The sequence below is a fragment of the Neolamprologus multifasciatus genome, chromosome 17 (genome assembly GCF_963576455.1).
Source record: "Neolamprologus multifasciatus chromosome 17, fNeoMul1.2, whole genome shotgun sequence".
Taxonomy (NCBI): domain Eukaryota; kingdom Metazoa; phylum Chordata; class Actinopteri; order Cichliformes; family Cichlidae; genus Neolamprologus; species Neolamprologus multifasciatus.
In genome coordinates this window covers 2,283,303-2,305,000 of record NC_140455.1, presented here as the reverse complement: position 1 = coordinate 2,305,000, position 21,698 = coordinate 2,283,303, and the positions used below count along the sequence as shown (strand labels likewise).

Below are 21,698 nucleotides of genomic sequence, written 5' to 3'. Positions count from 1 at the left end.
GAGAGAGGAGAAGAGGAGAGGAGAGGAGAGAAGAAGAGAAGAAGAGAAGAGAGGAGAAGAGAAGAGAAGAGGAGATGAGATGAGAGGAGAAGAGAAGAGGAGAGGAGAGGAGAGAAGAGAAGAGAAGAAGAGAAGAGAGGAGAGGAGAGAGGAGAGAAGAGAGGAGAGAGGAGAAGAGGAGAAGAGAAGAGAAGAGAAGAGAAGAGAAGAGAAGAAGAGAAGAGAGGAGAGGAGAGAGGAGAGGAGAGAGGAGAAGAGGAGAGGAGAGGAGAGAGGAGAAGAGGAGAGGAGAAGAGAAGAGAAGAGAAGAGGAGATGAGAGGAGAGGAGAAGAGAGGAGAGGAGAGAAGAGAAGAGAAGAGGAGAGAAGAAGAGAAGAGAGGAGAGGAGAGAGGAGAAGAGGAGAGGAGAGGAGAGGAGAGGAGAAGAGAAGAGAAGAGGAGAGGAGAGGAGAGGAGAGGAGAAGAGAAGAGAAGAGAAGAGAAGAGAGGAGAGGTGAGGAGAGGAGAGAGGAGAAGAGGAGAGGAGAGGAGAAGAGAAGAGAAGAGAAGAGAAGAGGAGATGAGAGGAGAAGAGAGGAGAGAAGAGAAGAGAAGAGGAGAGAAGAAGAGAGGAGAGGAGAGAGGAGAAGAGGAGAGGAGAGGAGAAGAGAAGAGAAGAGAAGAGAAGAGAAGAGGAGATGAGAGGAGAGGAGAAGAGAGGAGAGAAGAGAAGAGAAGAGGAGAGAAGAAGAGAGGAGAGGAGAGAGGAGAAGAGGAGAGGAGAGGAGAGAAGAAGAGAAGAAGAGAAGAGAGGAGAGGAGAAGAGGAGAAGAGAAGAGAAGAGGAGATGAGATGAGAGGAGAAGAGAAGAGAAGAGGAGAGGAGAGGAGAGGAGAGAGGAGAAGAGGAGAGGAGAGGAGAGGAGAGGAGAGGAGAGAGGAGAAGAGGAGAGGAGAGGAGAGAGGAGAAGAGGAGAGGAGAGGAGAGGAGAGGAGAGAGGAGAAGAGGAGAGAAGAGGAGGGTGTCCTGGAGCTTAGCCACTTCCTAGATTATATGAACACAGTGTGCAGAAGGTAAATTTTTAGGGTAACTTGTAAATGGACTGTTACTTATATAATGCCTTTTTGCTCTAACAGAGCATGCAAAGTGCTTTTCCCCACTAGCCTCATACAACCAAACACACACACACATTTATGCAGGTGCTTGTTTCTACCTCTCAGCCCCTGTCTAACATTTGTGCTCAGATTCACACTCCGACTCTGGGTTTAGTGTCTCGCCCAAGGATACTATGGCATGCAGCTAGAAGACTCAATCCACTGACCGGGGTCAGACGGTAAAACAGGCTGACACTGGCTGTTTTGTTTTGTAAAAAACATAACTCCTCTAATTATCTCTGCCAATAACAATACATAGTAATGTGTCGATCTCTTGAAGGACAGATCAAGATGCCAGAAATAATAACTTTGATAGTTTTCAATATAACTTGATCAAATACACCAAGAGGAGAGCCTTATTATGTAAAAAGTGAAGATACTGGTCGTGGTCTAATCTTAAGTCGTATTGTATCATTATATCAAGAAGCCTGTAGCTTTGTTCCACAATCGATATTAGCAACAGGAAGTTAGCATGATGCTAGTAAAGCTTGTACTAAAGCCTCTGTTTTTAAAAGGGTGCGTCTGTTTTGCATATGTTAACAGGGAGATTTGCTGGACAGCTGAAGATTGAAGGCAAGAGGAGGAGCTGAGACACTGAAATGCCAAAGCCATGAATGATGAAAGAGCTAAAGATCAGGGAAACAGCACAGATTCCATCTTCAGCTTAATATAGGTTCATATATAATATATATAGTAGAACTTATCTCAACCAAGTTTTTTTTGTTTGTTTCATTGCCTGATTTTGACCTAAAAACATTTGATTGTTTGGTTGCTTCATTTATTTTCTCGTTCTCTGTATTCTTGTCTTTTGGGTAAGAAGACTCAAAATCTACAGCTAGGAGTGAGAAACTCCTGGTGCTGGTAGCAGGGCTGTTATGTAATTCATCTGAAATAGTATTATTCACATTGTGTCAAAGAGCACTACGTCTTTAAAATGATGACAGTTTACCTGCAGTGAGAGGCGGAGCTACACTGGAAAGAAGGAAACATGAGAACATGACTGAAGGAAAAATGAAAGTAAACACAAGACTCATCTGAGCCCAGGGTGAGGCTGATCCTTACAACTCTCTGAAAAACTTCCAGTAAAGCGTCGCTGACACGACTAAATCTTCGACACGTACGCGCAAGTAGAGATTTTTTTTACAACAACAACAACAATCTTCATTTATAGAGCACATTTAAAAACCAGCGGTATACCAAAGTGCTTAACATAAGAGACAGAGAAGTAACACGAGTATTATAAGGCCTTAGCAAAGTATCAAATATCCTCACAGGTCAATGCCACTAATACACAAGGGTAATATAAAATGCATATCAAAATAGAAACATAATAAAAGCACAAGCCATAAAAATATGTATAAGATAGAATATGTCTAAAAGTCAGGTGTGAGCATTAACAAGCAGGGAAGGCGAGATTAAACAAATAGGTTTTTAACCGTGATTTAAAAGATTGGATGGAATCAGACGCCTGGATCACAATCGGAAGGTTATTCCACAACTCTGGTGCAGCCAGGGCAAACGCCCGGTCACCTCTAGACTTCAGCCGAGATCTAGGCTGCACCAAGAGTAACTGAGTAGATGATCTTAATGCTCTGGCAGGAACATACGATTTAAGGAGTTCCTTAAGGTAGCTCGGTGCTGTGTTGTTGGTAATTTGAAACGTAAGCAGCAGTATTTTAAATTGGATGCGGTATTTTATGGGTAGCCAATGCAGGTCAGCTAGAACAGGAGTGATACAGGCAAACTTCCCAGTTCTGGTCAGAATGCGTGCTGCAGCATTTTGGACTGTCTGCAGTCTATGAAGGAGGGCAGAATGAAGACCAAAATAAAGTGAGTTGCAGTAATCCAGCCTTGAGGTCACAAAGGCGTGGATGAGCTTTTCCAGGTCCTTATGCGGAACATACTGCCTAGCCTTAGAGATGAGACGGAGTTGGTAGAAACTAGATCTAACCACAGCAGACACTTGTTTATCGAGTTTGAATGAGCTGTCAAGCAACACGCCCAGATTGCTAACAGTGTCAGAAAGGGAGCTGGTAAGAGAACCAAAGGCATCACGAAGTTGGCCACGAGGAACGTTGCTGCCAAATACCACAATTTCAGTTTTCTTATCATTTAGGATAAGAGAGTTTGCTAGGAGCCATTCTTTGACCTCACGCATGCACTCTTGGAAACAGTGCAAGGACAAAGCAAGATCATCATTTAGTTCAAAGTAGATCTGTATATCGTCAGCATAGCAGTGGAAAGCGGTGCGGTATTTCTCAAAGATTGCACTTAGAGGGAGCACATACAGTGAGAAAAGAATAGGGCCTAACACAGTCCAGTTAATCCACAGTTAATCCAAAGAGCTGTTTAAACAGCCAGCGTTCACACATATTCAGCATATTATGTGAATCTGTCTCCTGAAGAGTTTTGCTTTCATTCTTAATTCAAAGATTTCAACTCATAGAATTCTTTGAAAATGATTCAACAAAATGTTGGTGCATACTTTAAAATGTTTTAAATTTACTGCTGCCAGTCACACTTTCACTTTTGCTCTCAGTGTGACACCATGGCAACCAGCTGTCTGTCTGAAGATCAGTTCCTGTGCTCCGTCTGTCTGGAGGTCTTCACTGATCCGGTCACCATCCCGTGTGGACACAACTTCTGCAAGAACTGCATCACAGAAAACTGGAATATTAGTCTCTGCTGTCAGTGTCCACTGTGTGTTAAGGTTTTCCACAGCAGACCAGAGCTGTGCGTCAACACCTGCTTATCTGAGATGGTGGATATGTTCAAACAGTCCACCGTAAAGAAAAACGGCAGCGCAGAGGAACAGCAAGCCGAATCAGGAGACGTTTCATGTGAGGTGTGCAGTGAAAGCAAGAGGAAGGCTGTGAAGTCCTGCCTGCAGTGTCTGACTTCCTACTGTAAGACTCACCTGGAGCCTCATCACAGAGTCACGGGCCTGAAAAGGCATCAGCTGATTGATCCTGTAAAGAACCTTGAAGACAGGATGTGTAAGGAGCATAACAGACCTTTAGAGCTCTTCTGCAAGACTGACCGGATGCCAGTGTGTGAATTTTGCAAACAGTCCAATCACAAGGGACATCTCATCATTCCTTTGAAAACAGAATATGAGCAAAAGAAGGCCGAAGTGGAAGCAAGAGAGGGTAAAATCCATCAGATGATCAGAGAAAGACAAAAGAAAATAAACAACTTCAGAGAATTGTTAACGTGCAGCAAGGAAGCTGCAGAGAGAGAGAAAACAGCAAGTGAGCAAATATTTGACAGTCTGATCAAGTGTGTAGAAGAAAGTCGGAATCAGCTCGATGGTGTGATCGAAGGGATGCAGAAAACAACAGAGAGCCAGGCTCGAGGCTTCATCAAAGAGCTGGAGGAAGAAGTGTCTGAGCTGAGGATGAACATCTCTGAGCTGGAGCAGCTCTCACACACTGGAGACCACCTCCAGTTTCTCCAGAGTTTACCATCCCCGAACCCTGTCCCACCCACCAAAGACTGGACCGAGGTCACGGTTCACTCGTCATACGAGGGGACTGTGGGGAAAGCTGTCGCTCGGCTGGAGCAGACACTCAGTAAAGAGATGAAGAAGCTGCACGATGATGTGGCGCTGAAGAGGCTTCAGCAGTACGCAGTGGATGTGACTCTGGATCCCGACACAGCACATCCTAACCTCGTCCTGTCCGACGATGGGAAACAAGTATCTAGTTGTAACAAAAGGCAGAATTTCCCCGAGACCCCCAAGAGATGCATTTATTATGCAAATGTTCTGGGAAAGCAGGGGTTTTCCTCAGGAAGATTTTACTATGAAGTTCAGGTCAATGAAAACACTCAGTGGGATTTGGGAGTGGCCAACGAGTCAATAAACAGGAAAGAGAAAAAGCCTCTGTGCCCCAGGAACGGCTACTGGACCATTCGGCTGAGAAATGGAAATCAGTACAAAGCTGTTGTTGGCCCCTCAGTCCGTCTCAGTCTGAAAGCAGAACCACAGAAAGTGGGGGTGTTTGTGGACTACGAAGAGGGTCTGGTGTCTTTTTATGATGTAGGAGCAGCAGCTCTCATCTACTCCTTTACTGGCTGTAACTTCACGGAGAAACTCTACCCATTATTCAGTCCTTGTTTTGATGAAGGCGGTGCAAACTCCGCCCCTCTGATTATCTCTTCTGTTCTTCCTAAACATTAGACTCAGTATTTATTCCTTCTTAGACAAACTACTGGTCAAAATATGTTTGTATGGCAAAAGAAGTCTATGTGAATGAAATGACTGTGTGTGGTGGGAATGTTGTGTTTGCTTCAGTGGAGTGGGCAACTTTACATTCTGTGTGCCACCAAAGAGCTTGATGAGGCCATTTGTTTTAAAGCTGAACTCTTAAGTTCTGTACTAACTTATTTGTTTTCATATATTTTTGTTCAATAAATTATTAAAATATACAATTTGCTTATCCTTGTCAGTATGCAGTACTTCAACTCAAAATGGGGAAAAGAAAAATCAACTCGTAGATCAGAAAATTGAAGACACGAGAAAAGAAAAGTGTCACGGTCCGTTGGAGTGTCTGGAGGTTTTCCATCTGTGGCTGCGGGTCCTCCCCTTTTGGATGGGACCTCCCCTTTTGGATGGGACCTCCCCTGCCTCACCTGCAATCCAATCTGCAAGCAATCAGCGGCAGAGCGATTTAAACCTGTGCAACCTGCCTTTCCTCGCCAGTTTATTATGCTCACTAAGGCGGTAACTAGACTGACCCTCTGAGATGTTTGCTAGTTGCTTCTTCCTTGTGTAACTCTGTTTTCCCTGTATTTAGAGGTGTTGCATTCCCTGGTTCAAACCCACCTGGATATTTTCCGTCTCCCTCCCTTTTTGCCTGCCCCAAAGAAGCTTCCCCTCCTCAGTGCTTGCTAACTTGGACCTGTAAAGTAAGGAGAGTCATTCACCTCAAGCTCCTCCCTCTCACCCATGCAATAACCACCCTCCTCTTTCTATGATAATTTTTCTGTGACCGCTCCTGCAAGCTGATTTACTCCCTCTCCGCCCCATCACTGAAATGTTTAAACCCAGTAAATGCACCATTTTAAATGTTGCTCGATTTTAAATTCGTATGTCACAAAAGTATGTCCCGTCCCGTCCCCCCCGTCGCAGGCTTTTAAGTTAGCACTCATAAGCCGGGAGGTGTGTTTAGCCTGGAGGGTGTAGTATCCATGTTTTCCAAGATTTTACATTTGAATCACTCTGAGCACAGAACGATTTTTCACGTTGCCTCAGTCCATTTTTAAATGAACTGTGACCCAGTTAAGACATCCTACATTTCTTACCCAAATCATAAAATATGTTTCATAAAATAGGAGAATGTCTCAGTTGAAGCTTTTGATATGATTTCTATGTTGTACTTTGAAAACAAATGTTTTATAAAATCAGTGCATTCTTCTTTTATTTACATTTGACATTGCCTCCCAGCATTTTCTCACTTAGGTCTCTAACGCGACGCTTGGAAGGAAAAGTTATCGGCAACTTAGTCGATCAGTCTGGGAAGGTTTTAAAGCCATTTCCTTATCATTTAAAGTCCATCATTCTACAGGGACAAAGATACAAGTGGAGAAGCATGTTAAATGTTAGAACTGACAACAAAATCCATCTTCATACCTCCACAGGTATGTTATGTGGACCAAATGCCTTTTTTCTCTAGATCCTCTATATAACTCTTCTCACTTCCTCCTTCTAATTTCCTGCACTTCCTGATTCACCATCCTCCATCTGTCCTCTCATTTTCATCTTTTACCAGCCTCTCAAAGTGCTCCTCCCACCTTCCCAGCACACACTCTCCTCTCATTAGTACATTTCCATCTCCATCCTTGAGCATCCTAACCTGCTGGACATCCTTTCCAGCCTGAAGTCCTGTTCTCCTCCCTTATGGTCCAGCCTCACATATAACTCGCTTTTCTTTGCCTCCTCTCTCTTTGCAGAATACCTAGCCTTCCAGTACTCCCCTCTATCCTTTCCCATCTCTTTGCTTATCCTTCGGCAACCTCTTTCTTTGAATGCTTTTCTGTTCTTCCCCATTGCCCCACCATGTCTCCTTGCCTTCTTTCCTCTGTCCAGAGGATACATCTTGGCAGTTTACCTCTCACCTTTGTGAGGAGATTTAAATCTTAATTCCTTTTTAAAATCTGGACTCCTTTTAGTCCCGGTTTCTTAGTGACTCCCGGCTTCACTCCGACCTCCCTCCTTCCCTTCATCGACTGATCAGTGATGATGCAAAAGAGCAGAGCAGCACAGGTACAGGTTGGGGATTGATATCAGATGTTTTGCAGTTATCTGAGAGGGACAGGAAGGACAGCCCTTCTCTGTCAACCCTCACCAACGTCCTTGGAAGAGGAAATGATAGAACGGATGACTACTCAATGGAAGTGTGCAACTTGGAAGTCACTTTCAAAGATGAGGCATCTTTTTAATGAACTGAAACAAGTAGCAATCTCACACACCGTTACAGAAACTTGCAAAAGGCTTAATACAAAGCTGCTGCGTTATTCACGAGCTGTCATCACAGGAAGCAGATCTGCGTTTCTGATTTGGCCGACTTTTATGCCGGCTGTTTTTCCTGACGCAAACCCCAATGATGCGCTTCATCTCTCAGAAATGAACCGAGGACCTTTCGCTTGTTAGGCGAATGTGTAAACCACTACAGTAAAAACCCAAAACGCTGCAATGAAATGACGGTTATGTTTATGTGCCCTGTGATACATGTGCAATAGTGTAATCATCATGATTCATTTGTTATAGCCGTGGCTTCTTTGTGATGAAATGAAACAGCCCGGTGTCGGTTCATACCTTAAAACTACTGTTGGGTAGGTGGGGTGGTTGGCTTACTGGAAGGCTTTACACTGCCCTCTAGTGGACGTCCAGCTGACTTACACTGAACTAAATGCTTTCAAATCACTCATGGTAGTTTTATCAGCTGAAATATAAACCTGTGCAAACAAATCAAATAACCAGGGGATGATTTAAAAATGGGAATAAACAGAATGAATGAGGGCTGCATTCACACATATTTGTTCGTAATATTTGGAAATTGTTGTCCTCGGGTGTGTGGATGAAAGGAGCATGACAGCTGAAATGACAGACTTTATCGGGCTTGTCCAGACTGGAGTCACACAGTCCATCATGACCATATAAAAATACATGTAAACCTCTTTGGGGTTTTTTTGCTTTGCTGATGTTATTTCAATTATTTTCTCCAAGCTAGCCGCTCAGCATCTCGGCCTGCATTTGGATGTCTTCGACCACACCTTCACTTCGGAGCGTTCTACATGACACATTATTCCCATTCAATTCAATTCAATTTTATTTATATAGCGCCAAATCACAACAAAAGTCGCCTCAAGGCGCTTCATAGATACAGAGAAAAACCCAACAATCATATGACCCCCTATGAGCAGCACTTTGGCGACAGTGGGAAGGAAAAACTCCCTTTTAACAGGAAGAAACCTCCAGCAGAACCAGGCTCAGGGAGGGGCGGGGCCATCTGCTGTGATTGGTTGGGGTGAGAGAAGGAAGACAGGATAAAGACATGCTGTGGAAGAGAGACAGAGATTAATAACAGATATGATTCAATGCAGAGAGGTCTATTAACACATAGTGAGTGAGAAAGGTGACTGGAAAGGAAAAACTCAATGCATCATGGGAATCCCCCGGCAGCCTACATCTATTGCAGCATAACTAAGGGAGGATTCAGGGTCACCTGGTCCAGCCCTAACTATATGCTTTAGCAAAAAGGAAGGTTTTAAGCCTAATCTTGAAAGTAGAGATAGTGTCTGTCTCCTGAATCCAAACTGGAAGCTGGTTCCACAGAAGAGGTGCCTGAAAACTGAAGGCTCTCCCTCCCATTCTACTTTTAAATACTCTAGGAACAACAAGTAGGCCTGCAGAGCGAGAGCGAAGTGCTCTAATAGGGTGATATGGTACCACAAGGTCATTAAGATAAGATGGGGCCTGATTATTTAAGACCTTGTATGTGAGGAGCAGGATTTTGAATTCTGGATTTAACAGGAAGCCAATGAAGGGAAGCCAAAACAGGAGAAATATGCTCTCTCTTTCTAGTCCCTGTCAGGACTCTTGCTGCAGCATTTTGGATTAACTGAAGGCTTTTCAGGGAGTTTTTAGGACATCCTGATAATAATGAATTGCAGTCGTCCAGCCTGGAAGTAATAAATGCATGAACTAGTTTTTCGGCGTCACTCTGAGACAGGATATTTCTAATTACTTGTTACCATTGTGAACTTCTATGCAGTAACCAAAACACACACAACATGTGATGATCTCATTAAATTCAGTATAAACACGTAAACGTCACAACATTTGGTTTGGATAATAATGTGTCTTTGCAGCAAATACAAACACAGACCTTACGTCACTTGTCCATTTGTCTTTATTTTGTGTTATGTTACATGTGAACATAAACTTCCAAGAAGTTATAGTTGCCATGGAGACACAGTAAATATATTCAGGTACTCGGATATGAAAAAAATAGTGTGTGAGTATTCAGGGTGAGGAACAGTGGGAGCTGACCATGTGTACGTTGACGTAACGAAGAGTAAAACTGTGCGTGAATTTAAAATCAGTCAAAAACAAACATCATAGAACAAGGAAGAGGAACGGTGACCTAAAGCTATGAGCAAGAAAAAAAGTAAACATGAATCCAAATATAAAAGAGGAATAAATAAAATGTATTAATTTACAGACACGGCGACAACAACTGACAGCACAGATGTTTATTTCCCTCTGGATTTGCCGCGTTACAGAGCGAGAGAGACGAGGACGACGGTGAAGAGGAGGGCTCTCGCTCCCTCGCTCCCTCTCTCTCCTGTGGCAGGAATCGGCATCCGGAAACTGAAAGGGTGCGTTTCTATGGCAACGCTTCAGGAGGGGAGGCAGGAGAAGCCAGGTGGGGTGGCGACCTGTGGAGCTCAGAACTCATTCCTAAGGCTTTGTATGGCACATCCACTCAAACAGAGTCCCATTTCACCCCAACTGGACCGCTCCCTTGATTATTACATCACCTTAAAGGGGACCTATTACACCTCCTCCCAATAACAGACGCTCATGTTAAACACGACCAATGTTTACGTAGGTGTGAGTCCACACCTACGTAAACATTGAGACTGCTCTGAACACTCCCAAGTTTTCTTGAGGAGGAGGTGGGGCTTACAAACACCATGTTAGTCTGTAGAAGACAGGGGTAGCCAATCAGAATGGATGTTCAGGGAAAGTCCCGAGAGCTAAAACCAGCAGTTTCACACACACAGCAGGAAGTGAGGGAGAGTTAAGTAGGAATTATGAAATAATTCCATTAATAATCACTAAATGTAACTATAAAATACCAGAATAGGTCCCCTTTAATACCCTGGCTATATCTGTGCCCCTTCCACCCAAAAACCCCCCACTGCTTATCCTCTTTTACCTCCACTGCCTACACTTAATACCCCTCCACAGTCCCACTCTAAAAGGCACTGGTATATACTTATTTCTCCAAACTCTAACATCTAGATTCTCGATTTAAGATGAGCGATTGAGGCAATGACGATGCACAAAAACACAGATACGCACACGGGCCAGCCGGGTAACTCGAGGGGGGGGGGAGGGGGGGGAGATAGCTGGCTCTTGCCAATGCTACCCTTCCTTCTTCATACCTGTGTGGGAGTTACAAAGTTTAAATCGCTTAACAGTCTGCTGACGGCGGAGGCAATCAAATATGTAAACTTCAACAAGGCTAACATCATGACAGGCGAAGAGATATACAAAATGTTCAGCTGTGGTCCACAGAGCGGTCTGGATCTTTCTGAATGACCTAGACTGGTTTTACTTACTAGCACCTGATACGCTGTTTGTCAGATGGTCAGGTAGCGCGGTTCTGATGTGCTGCCTTCATCCTCGAATCAATCACACCACTGCTACTGTTAGCAGATTGCTGGGAGTCGTTTTCATGAGCGGTGATGCTAAACGCAGTCCTCACAGGGCTGTAACCTTTTAAACTGTAAAGCTGGATGAGTGCGGGGGTCATTACAAACCATCTTCTGAGACTAATTTCAGCATCCGCACGTCCAAAGACAAAGGCAACAGACCAGAACCGCAATGTAACGTCTACACCTCGAACATCGAGGTCACTGGGATCCTTTCTCTCTTTTTTTAAATGGGAATTCTAATTGTGCATCCCAATATTAACTTCTTTTTTGTATCGCCTACATCCCTGTGTATCTACAGAGCAGTGGAGAGACTGACACACAAGGTTAAAAGCAACGGTTTGTGCACAGAGCGAGGGTCTGTGTTGCAAACCTCGGTGTTGAAATGCCGTTAGATATTTACACAGTGAACAGGATCGACTCCTACGCTACACACTGAGCTTGGCTGGTACTTGCGTACGTTTGGAATGGTTTACTATGAAGACGGTTTAGGAGTCTACATCCTCCTCTTACTAGTAACTTACTAAAGAGTCTAACGTAGTTGTCCTGGTTAGTATTTGGGGCTCAAAAGCACTGGAACGAGGTGACTGATGTTCTCAACTGGACTCGTCATGAAGGCGCTGTACGAAGTGGCAGGTTTGCTCAACTGTAGCCTGATGTGGAGGCTGTATTCACATATAGAGACCATTAGGCCGGCTCACGTATGCAATTTTAATATTTTCTCTGAAGGAGTAGTCCCCGTTCAGTTTGGGAAATATTGCTGTATGTTAGATAAGAAGATCAAATACCACCAAAGGGGGCTCTAAAGAGCTGACCAGTGGATTATTACCAATTCTGAGCCACAGAAGGGAACCGCTCAGGTCCCCTGCTGGTTTTATGGACTCTTATACACTTTGGTTTTTGTGCAGAAGTAATAAGATAAAACATGTTGACTAGTGAGCTTTTCTGGTCAGATCATTACCCACGCTAGCTCTTTTTACCAAGCAGCTGCTGGCCAATCCCATCGCTTATCTCGGCAAAGAAAGTCAAGTTAATTCCTGCGCTCTTCCACTGAGAGGAGCGACTGACTCGTTAGAGCTGCTAAATCCAGCTTCTTACAGTGAGCTCTCAGATAAAAACACGTCACCTGCTTTTACCTGAAATCTAGGGCAGTGATCACTGAAACGGCCAAAAGAAATGTATCTTATTTTCCTCCTGTTGATGAGAAAGACGTGTAAAAGCATTTTCATGTCCACAGATAAAAAGTGTAGAAATCATACAAACATCTGACATTTCCAGTGCATTTGTGCCTTAAAACAAAATACAAAATACATAGTGTCCTAACCTTGCTCCTGTCTGTACATGCTACCTACAGTATACAATGACATTGTGTCAAATGTCTGACTTTTCTTTTAAACACTGACTTTGTATGCAAATGTGGAGTTTTATTATACAGCAGAAATTATAGCTTTAATACGACGACGTCCCTTGTGTTTTCTGTCCCTGTTGCCACGTCCGCCTGTGGAATCTCCAGCCGTTACAATAAAAAGTCCCACAGACTGGACTGCGTCCCCCAGCCCCGCCTCCCTCATTGCTAGTTTTCTGCTCTGAGCAGACATCAACTCACAAAGGATACGCGAAGTGAAGAAGCAAAAGAATAAAAACAAAAACATTAAAATCAGAGATCTATTTGTCCTCTGTTACGATCTGAGTTGTGGTCCTTGATTGTGTGGTAAACGATTACCTGTTTGAGGTGAAATGTGAACCGACAGAGTAATTTCACTCCATCACAAAAACAAACAAACAAACAACAGGTTAAAAATGGCTGCTGTCTCTGCCTCTTACATCAAGGCAAATCAACACGCCTCCAGGTGGCAGTCGAGATTTATTCACACCAAACTCCTCCTTACCGCTGCTCCTCTCCACTTTGAAATCTGAGGATCTCTCCAGATTTTCCAAAAGACTGGTTCCAAATAAATATGTTTTTAAAAAGTCTCTCTTTGTGTTGAAGAGTCTGCTTTTCTGGATACATGTAAGTGAGTCTAATAAAGACAGAGGAGAAGAGAGTTGGAGAGGACTGTTGAAGTCTGAGTCCGCCCCCACGAAGCTCAGAGGGCGTGTTTGTGTGAGGACATCACTGTCTCTGGGGGTATGGCTGCTACTTGAAGATGTAGTTGATCAGGACCTGAAGGAAGATGAGAAAAATGATGATGATGTAGTCACGCTGCTGGAGGAAGGAGCTGCCCTCCACCCGGCTCGCTGCACGACTCCGCAGCACGGTGATGGTCCTGCAAACACACAGATGCTACGTGTGAGTGCTGAAAGGTCCAGCGTGTTACCGCAGTCGCCTCACAGTGTGACTTATACTTCCCACCTGTTAATGTCCTCCTGCGTCTGCTTTATGGATTCAATGGCACTTTGAAGTTCGCTGAGGTCTGCTCCTTTTTTCCTCAGCCGATTGTTATGCTTGCTTTTGTGTCCTGCGATAAAGTAGAGCAAAACAAGTTTAAAACCGTAAACGCACGGGCACTTAATAATGCAGATGCATGTATTAAAGTCAGACTGCTTCTAAGCGTTTGTACACATGAGTCATATGATTCATGGGTAGGGATGGGTATCGTTTAAGTTTTATCCGATACCGGTGCCAAACCAGTACTTTTGAAATGGTGCCGGTGCTTAAACGGTGCTCAAACTGGTGCTTAAAGAATGGAGAACACAAAATTGGTCCAAAAACCTCTCATGTTCAGCTGTTTTTTTGTAAAAAGATAACAATGTCAGCCTTTTCTGCAGCTATGGGGCATATATGGTATCACTCTGGGCTGGAAGCAGTGCTTAAACAATGGAAAAAACACAAACTTTGTCCAAAAACCTCTCATGTTTAACTGTTTTCCACTTTTTCTTTGGTCATTTTAGCCTTTTTGGCCAGGGTGAAGGGAGTATCTGCCATCAAACAAGAAGACAGCCGCATGTAGCTATGATGATGTTTGCTAGTTCACCTTACTGCATTAATGTAATAACGTGGTTAGCCTACTCAACGTAAATTACACACGAACAACATTAAGCTACTCACGCAGAGAAGAACGGCTGCTGCTGCATCATCATCCTCATCATTTCTGCTACACTAGCAGGGCTTTGGGTCCGATAACAGGCACCACACCCACAGTAGATGTGCTCGGTGTGAGGTCTCGCAGCAAGCTATCAAATACGGCGCATTTCTCGGCTTAAAAAAACGCTATGCGTCTCCAGGTGTTTCATCAGATTTGAGGTGTTACCTCCTTTGACAGTATCACAGTATCACCTTAAAGCACTTGTTGCAGCTGCTGAGTTTGCATCTTTTGCTGTGAAGTACAGCCAGACTTTGACCGATTCGCCTTGGGCATTTTTAATCTGTAGCTCTGCTCTAAAAGAACGTACGTACCTGGGCCCGCCTACTATCCTCGGAAACGTAAAATGATTGGCTAGAATCTGAAGTGTATCACAGCTCAGGAAAAAAAAAAACACCGAAATGTGCGCTGCTTTTCGGTCTGGTTACTACCGTTTATGTCAGAACCGGTGCCATCATGGCACCGGATACCGGTACCCATCCCTATTCATGGGTGTGTCACAAAGTCTCATTTCTCATCAGTAGCAACATCTACATATGCAAAGCTGTTGTCATCAAGACCCTTTATTACCTGTATCACAAACTCCTCATCTAACAAGAGCAACAACAGACATTTAGATGAATAAATTCACAGCTGTAGGTATAAATTTGGTCAATAAACATTGTTGACTGACTATATTGACTGTTCAGCCTGCGTATGTGTGTATGTGCGTATCTAGATGTGAGTTTTAGTGTGCGTGGCTCACGCTCGCTGCCGGATGAGTCCTGGTGGTCGGGTTCAGGTGAGGAGCAGCCGCTCTCTGGGCTCTTGGGCTTGTCACTCTTGTGTTTCCTCTTTGGCACCGTTACCTGTTGGCACATGTGTGGATAAATACACAAGCGTGTCAGAAAAGAAGGCAAATTTCAGCATCTTGGACTGACAAATCCAAAACTCACACACAGACAAACATGCTATTTAGTGTCGATGCAAACGGCGGATGTGCGAGGCATGCTGTTAGGCTGATTTCAACTGGTCAACAAAAAACACATACTCAGCATCCCAAATGAACAAACCTGCCTCGAGCTTGTTTATTCAAATCATTTCTTCCACAGATGTTTAACTCTGTCAGGTAAAGATCTGGGCCGTAGAAAAGCAAGTCAAAGTTTGCCTAACAGAAGCGTGACGGACTCCAACCTGGGGACAGCGTCAGCCCTGTTGGACAACATTTGGCAACAGCTAAGCAAAAGCCTGAAAGCGCTGATGGTGACCGATTTATCCACCAGGGACAAACTTCAGATCAGCTTTGGCTCCTGGCAGGTGGTTACTCTGAACACACATGGATGCAAAGAGGCCAGACTGACACAGAAACCTTTAGCCTCTTACGACTAACTAGCAAATTTAAGAGTCCAACAAACACTGCACAAAAACAGAATGGCGTTGGGTGAGGAAGGCGTGACGATCAGGATTAGACTGACGTGTAATGTAGGAAATGACCACTTTCACGTTTTGCAAATTTTAAAAAACTAAAACAGTTTTTTCTCCTTTTATCTCTGTTTTGGTCTCCTCCACATCCTAAAATAAATAATTAGCCACAAATTATTACATTAAGTTAAATGAGATTCTAACTTTTTGAGTGTTGTTTGGTGCTGATAGGTTGTGCACAACGTAGCTATCAGGAGAAATAGCCACTTACTGAAACAAAACAAAGAGCTAAATAACAGTAAAAGTTCCAGTCTGAGCTCCAGCAGTGATGTTTTGTTCATGTGGAAGAATTTTGCTGCTTTCTGTTGAACTTTTTAATACTATTCTGTAGGGATGCACCGATACCGATACTGGTATCGGGTATCGGGGCCGATACTGTAAAATGTGTGTGTACTCATACTCGTAAAAGTTAACCGATACCATGAACCGATACCAACTTATTTCATTAATCAGAGGGTGGCTTGTCATTTCTGTTGTAGTTTTTTAGATTGGCCACTAGGGGGACAATTATTATTTTAGTTATTATTTATTTTATAATTTTTTATATTTTATTTATTTATTTAATAATAATTATTTTGTTTGTTTGTTTACAATATGGACACTCTGCAACAATTTAAAAGTTTATCTTATTCTCTTATTTTATTCCAAACAGAAGTGTTTATTTATTATTCTGAAAGCTCGAGACAGTGCCAATAGTTCAGTGATATTTTGTAAAATTACAATGTGGAGACTCTGTAATAATTTAACAGAAGTGCTTATTTTTCACTTGATATTTTTTTGTGGTCATTTTCATTAAGATTTTATTTTGTATCGGCAGAGAATATAATAAAACCTGTCTTCCAATTCATTGTATTTGTGTGTGTGTGGTAGAAGTATCGTTTTTTGTACTCTGTATCGGCAAGTACTCAGATCCAAGTATCGTATCGTATCGGTTTGAAAAAATTGGTATCGTTGCATCCCTACTATTCTGAAATTTCACAATGTGTGGAAGAGCCTGCAGCCAAACAATGTTTCCAAATACTGCTCATGTACTCCTTCAAGCTGAACAATGCTCGTCTCTTCAGCGTGAACGAAGGAAGAATGCCTTGTCATCCAGTTACTACAGCATGCAGTTTGACAAGACCTTCTGTCGCATTGAACAGCAAGAAAGGTCAAAATAAAGGTGGTGGCACAAAGAAAAAAAACATCACAATAACGTGGAGCAGAAGCGACGATGGTGGTGGCAGCACCGCGAAGACAACACAGAGAAGTCACAATGAAGGTGGTGCGCAGGGTGCTTTGAGATGCATGGATGGAAGATGGCTGAGACGGCGAGATGCATTGCTTCACGGCGGTTTTCGATTTGGACAACCTACCTGGCATTTGCAATTGTCCCTCCGCGGCCCCTGGTTACTCAGACTAATAAGACTGCCAGAACGTACCATAGGGGTGCGGTGTCGGACCTTGGTCTGGATGCAGCCATCTTTCTCGAACTGGATCAGGTCGTTGAGTGGATCCCAAGGCCTTGTGCTGAGGAAGAAAAGGATGATAGAGACAAAGAAACACAATAAGGATGAAAAAGAAGAGGGATCAATATAACTTTTCTGATATAAATACCACTCACAGTTTTCCTCTTTCTCATCTAGCATACTGTATCTTACACACAAAAAAATTCTCATTATAACAGTAAATAACTGTAAGCTGGACATCACCTATGCATATAGGGGATCACCACTAGATGGCGCCCTGCCACACTGAGACTGAGGCAAACAATAAAATGTACCTTTAGAGGGAAATCTATTTAAAACCAGCTGACTGCAAATACGCTTGTAAAACACTTCCGGAGGTGACGTCCAGTGCATGCAAATTCTGTTTCCAATGACGCCAGCAGAAGGTGAACACATCAGGACACAAGCTTAACTGTTTTTTGTCATTTTTACTACAGTTTCACCAGCTCTGCTTTGTCGGTATCTCCCAGCAGAGACGTGAATGAAGCTCATACCTCAGAGCTTTCTTATCTCCATTAAACACACAGGGGGTGGGGGGTTTCAAAGCACACCCGCTTACGAGCAACAGAGGAGTCACTCACTCGGCATATTTGTAATGCCACTCTCCGGTGATGGGGTCCTGCTCGAACAGGGCAGGACTCCACTCCTCACATTTGGCTTTCCGCTCACGCGCCGACTTCCTCTGAGCTTCCTCCAGTATGAACTTCTCATTGGTGGCTTCGGTCTGGTCCTTGTTGTTGATGGCTCGTGTCACGTGTTGCCATAGTCTGCCGGATTGAGAAGGAAAAACAAAGCATTAATGAAAGACTAAAAGATAAGACTCAGGACCAGTACAGCTGAAACAAAGCTACAGTTCCATGTGCAGAAACATGGATTTGGCTGATCGCTCTGATCCAGAAGCAGCAGCAATACTCCGGTGAAAGGGGTTGCAAAGTGGTTTGCAGAAGCATCAAACCTTTGCACAATGTAGTAAGTGCATTTCAGATAATCTGTTACATTTGACAGTCAATACTCTGATCATAGTCGAATCAAAGCTCACCTTTCTGCCTCAGACTCTCCCTGCTCCTCTAGTGGGACGGTGCAACGAGTCAGTCGGCTCTGCCTCAGCTCCGTCGTGGGGTTCCAGAAAGTGTCCACTATCCCAGTCTTCTTATCATTAATGAAGATCTCACTATCCTGAGTTGGAAAGTACAAAAATAGCTTTTAACATGGTCGTTTTGAAACGTTACCCAACTAACAAAGTTAATTTTTTCTGTGGGTATAAAGTTGTGTCTAGTTTGATAAAATCTGCCAGCTTTTCTTAAACCAGAAGAAAACACAGCAACTTGTATTACTGGTTTTATATTTCATTTCTATATTTCTATAAGGAATTAATATTAGCAAAATGTCAACACATCAATCCAAATATGATTTTAAAGACACAAAATATACACAGATACATGTTGTATCTGTGTTGTTTATGAAACAGGCAGTGATTACAGGAACACAGAGACCGCGTCTTACCCAGTGTCCTTCTAGTGTAGCTAACACCTCCTTTCCCAGCTTGATCTTTCCAGAGATTTGATTAACACAGTCACTGCTGCCCAGGAAAGGCTGCAGGAAAAACGGAAACAACAGGGCGGGAAATGGAGGAAAGAGAAGGAAGAGGAGGCAGAGAGGAAGGGATGGGAGAGGAGAGAGGAGAAGAAATAGGAAAGGATATAAAGCAGTTTACTTGCTGCAGTTACTGTACGAGAAAAAGATCCTGTGACTTACTATTACTCATAGAGAACTTACTAATACGACCTCTTTTCATTGAAGACCAATTAAAAGAAAACAACATTGTAGAAACTGCCAATCGCTTACATGTTTGAGGTACCAGAAGGTACACAAAACCCAAGGTTCTGTTTGCCCACTTTAGGGATATAAAACTGAGGGGCAGCAATTACAAAATAAATGGATTTCTTAAACTTTTACTATCTTTACAAATTTGCTGCCCTGTTTGCTTTATCATCAAAGTACCTGTCGCTAGTTGGTAAATGATGATGGTGCGAGGCGTGGTTGGAGGGGGTGGGATGTTTTTTTCAGGCAGGGTGGAGGAGATATTCAGAAAAATCATGTGAGTCTGAGTTTTTTTCAAAGTCTTAAACAGTTACTACAAAATCTAGGACTTCACAAGCCTAAAGGCCTCCCCTTACACACTATTTACTACGATTAAATAAGTACTTTAGTTAAGTATTTTAAACTACAGAACAAAGCCATACCTTCAGTTTGAACTCCAGCTGTGCACTGTAGCCTGTTTTCTCACAAGCAATGGTGACATGACCACCCAGCTCCAGAGTCATGGTTCCATATAGGATACCTAGCAGATTGTTTTTAAAAGAAAGCACAGGTTACAGGTAAACTCAAACATATCTAAAATAGATCAGCACCTACAAAGCAAAGTTAATTTGGCAGGTTTTTGCGAGCTAATGTGGTAAATGGACTGATTCTTATACAGCGCTTTTCTACTCTCCCGGAGTGCTCAAAGCGCTCTATACAACATGTGGCGTGTGTGACTGGGTGAATGTGGCATTCACCCAGTCACACCCATTCTCACAAGCACGACCTCTATACTGAGTGCTTTCTAACTACACTCACACACATTCATATTCTGATGGATGCATCGGAGAGCAACTTGGAGTTAGTATCTTGCCCAAGGATACTTGGCATGCTGGAGGAGCCTGGGATCGAACCTCCAACCTTCCGATCAGTAGGTGACCTGCTCTACCTCCTGAGCTACAGCCACCCCTGTGCTTTGGATGTCCAACAGAACAGTGATGTTACAGCACTGTTCACACACAGTATGAGTGACGTGTGAAAGGAAAAAAATTCCCTCGAACCTTTACAGTGAGCGTAGGGCATGTTCATCACATAGTCCTCCCCTCGGTTGAGAAAAGTGAGGCGAGCCTCCCCGTCCAGTATAGCCGACAGCGAGTTTCCTAAAACAATGAAACAGCACTGATAGTCAAAAGTAGATAACAGACCAAAGAGCTAAAATGTCAAAGTAATATTAGAGCAGCATTAACCCTTTAAGACCTACCATAGAACCAAGTCTGCCAGAGCTTATATTATATTTTTACATGCTGTGGAGCCATTTTTGGGAGCATTTCAAGTTGCTATACATCAATACAACCATTATAGCCCAAATTTTAATAATATGTCTGCATTAAGTGCATAGTAATTACATAAATTGCAAAAAAAGTGCAATAAACTACAAAAAAATTGAAAATCGTTTTTGTTTTTTAACATATATTTCTAGTTAGAGAAATTTAAGAGGCTTAAATCTCAAAACTGTAAATACAAAAAAGTTGCACAAAATAGTTTCCCACCACAGGAAATTTATTTTGAGTGTCTTCATAGTTTTATTTTTGAAATACACCAATTTTTATATACTGCAGGAAAAACGAAAATAAATATTATAATGCAAATTTGCAAAAAAGCAGCATGTGCATCAAAATAAACTATTTCCAGCAGTGCAATATGAGTCCTAAGCATCCCAGAAACCACACAGAAAGTCATAAAGTCAAAGATAACTTTTAAAAACACCAGTATAGGCTCATGAGGTCCTGATGGTAAAAAAACTACATTTCTGCAAAATGACGTCACTTCCGGTTTCGGGCAGGTCATGGAGGACATGCGATAGTTTACGCTGATGGACGTAGGAAGAGTTACAAACAGCTGATCGGATCTGAAATATTATGTTTTTGTTGCTGCAAGTGCTTTTTATGCAGTTTTTGCAAAGCTATATGTGGAAGGAAACTGTGACCGAGGACAAGCTGATGGCATAAGATGTAAGTACAACTCCTCCGGTTTCATATGCAAAAAATTTTATTGCGCTAGCTTACGTGGTTGCAGAGCTACCGGGATTTAAAAATAGTTAGGCAAAACAGAGCGTGCCCGCTCCGACCGGTTTTAAAGGGTTAAACCGTGAGTGTGCTGTGCGTGTTTGTACCATAGAACTTGGACTTGGCGAGGATGCTTCCACTGAGGCAGAATCCGTCCTTCCTGTTACTGACATAGAAGGCTGATACTGGAGGGTGATGAGATACCTATAAAATAAATAATGTAAACTGTCAGTCATCGATTTACCCTGTCAACATTATCTGATATGTATTCCTCATATAGCCAAATTCAGTGTAACAGATGAACCTATCAGGCAGCTCTCGGTAGCAGTATTGTTGTTACCTGTTCTGCGATGTAGAAGGTCTTGCTATTGGTCTTCTGATGGAGCCACATGCAGCGGAACGTCTCTCCAATAATGGGATTGTAGGGCTTCTTCAACCCCTGTGAATTCAAAAGCACCATAAAACATGATTTTAGGGTCATGTACATACAAAACATGTGACCAACAGCTGACGCAGAAAAGCTTTGCTGACCTTTGGCTTTTTGTAAAATCCAGAGATGTACCACTTTACCACCTTCTTCATCCGGTTATAGGCATTCTCTTCAATTGCAGCCCTGAGAATGAAGCAAAAGCTTAGACTGATGTTCCTCCATCACACAAACACTCTTTTTTTCTCTCTTTCGAAAGTCAAAGCCAGGCCAACTTGTTTACAGTCTAATGCCA

The 21,698-nt window shown here is 43.0% G+C and overlaps 2 protein-coding genes across 19 annotated transcripts in view; one reads left to right on the top strand and one right to left on the bottom strand.

Annotated features, from left to right (window-relative positions):
• The first annotated feature begins 993 nt into the window (after nucleotides 1-993).
• LOC146498693 (E3 ubiquitin-protein ligase TRIM39-like) lies at nucleotides 994-5,990 on the top strand. The gene is made up of 2 exons (XM_085136936.1): nucleotides 994-2,251; nucleotides 3,674-5,990. Exon 2 carries the CDS (start codon nucleotides 3,683-3,685, stop codon nucleotides 5,312-5,314), a length of 1,632 nt encoding a protein of 543 aa, XP_084993062.1. The 5' UTR covers nucleotides 994-2,251; nucleotides 3,674-3,682; the 3' UTR covers nucleotides 5,315-5,990.
• Nucleotides 5,991-11,291: 5,301 nt separating this feature from the next.
• Nucleotides 11,292-21,698, bottom strand: part of osbpl8 (oxysterol binding protein-like 8) — a 108,543-nt gene continuing 98,136 nt past the window's right edge. For 16 of the 18 annotated variants that reach the window (XM_085138917.1, XM_085138919.1, XM_085138928.1 and 13 more), the window contains 12 exons: nucleotides 21,508-21,589; nucleotides 21,317-21,415; nucleotides 21,084-21,180; nucleotides 19,972-20,070; nucleotides 19,354-19,451; nucleotides 18,614-18,703; nucleotides 18,150-18,286; nucleotides 17,692-17,877; nucleotides 16,979-17,132; nucleotides 14,908-15,010; nucleotides 13,433-13,538; nucleotides 11,292-13,346 (listed from right to left, as the gene is read on the bottom strand). In XM_085138917.1, coding sequence (XP_084995043.1) covers nucleotides 13,217-13,346; nucleotides 13,433-13,538; nucleotides 14,908-15,010; nucleotides 16,979-17,132; nucleotides 17,692-17,877; nucleotides 18,150-18,286; nucleotides 18,614-18,703; nucleotides 19,354-19,451; nucleotides 19,972-20,070; nucleotides 21,084-21,180; nucleotides 21,317-21,415; nucleotides 21,508-21,589 — 1,381 coding nt within the window. In that variant the 3' untranslated portion in view covers nucleotides 11,292-13,216. The remainder of the gene's footprint in view (nucleotides 13,347-13,432; nucleotides 13,539-14,907; nucleotides 15,011-16,978; nucleotides 17,133-17,691; nucleotides 17,878-18,149; nucleotides 18,287-18,613; nucleotides 18,704-19,353; nucleotides 19,452-19,971; nucleotides 20,071-21,083; nucleotides 21,181-21,316; nucleotides 21,416-21,507; nucleotides 21,590-21,698) is intronic. The other 2 variants (XM_085138922.1, XM_085138932.1) reach the window with 1 other exon arrangement.

Coding starts and splice junctions, on each gene's coding strand:
- LOC146498693 (XM_085136936.1), top strand. CDS start 3,683: ATGGCAACCAGCTGTCTGTCTGAAGATCAGTTCCTGTGCTCCGTCTGT.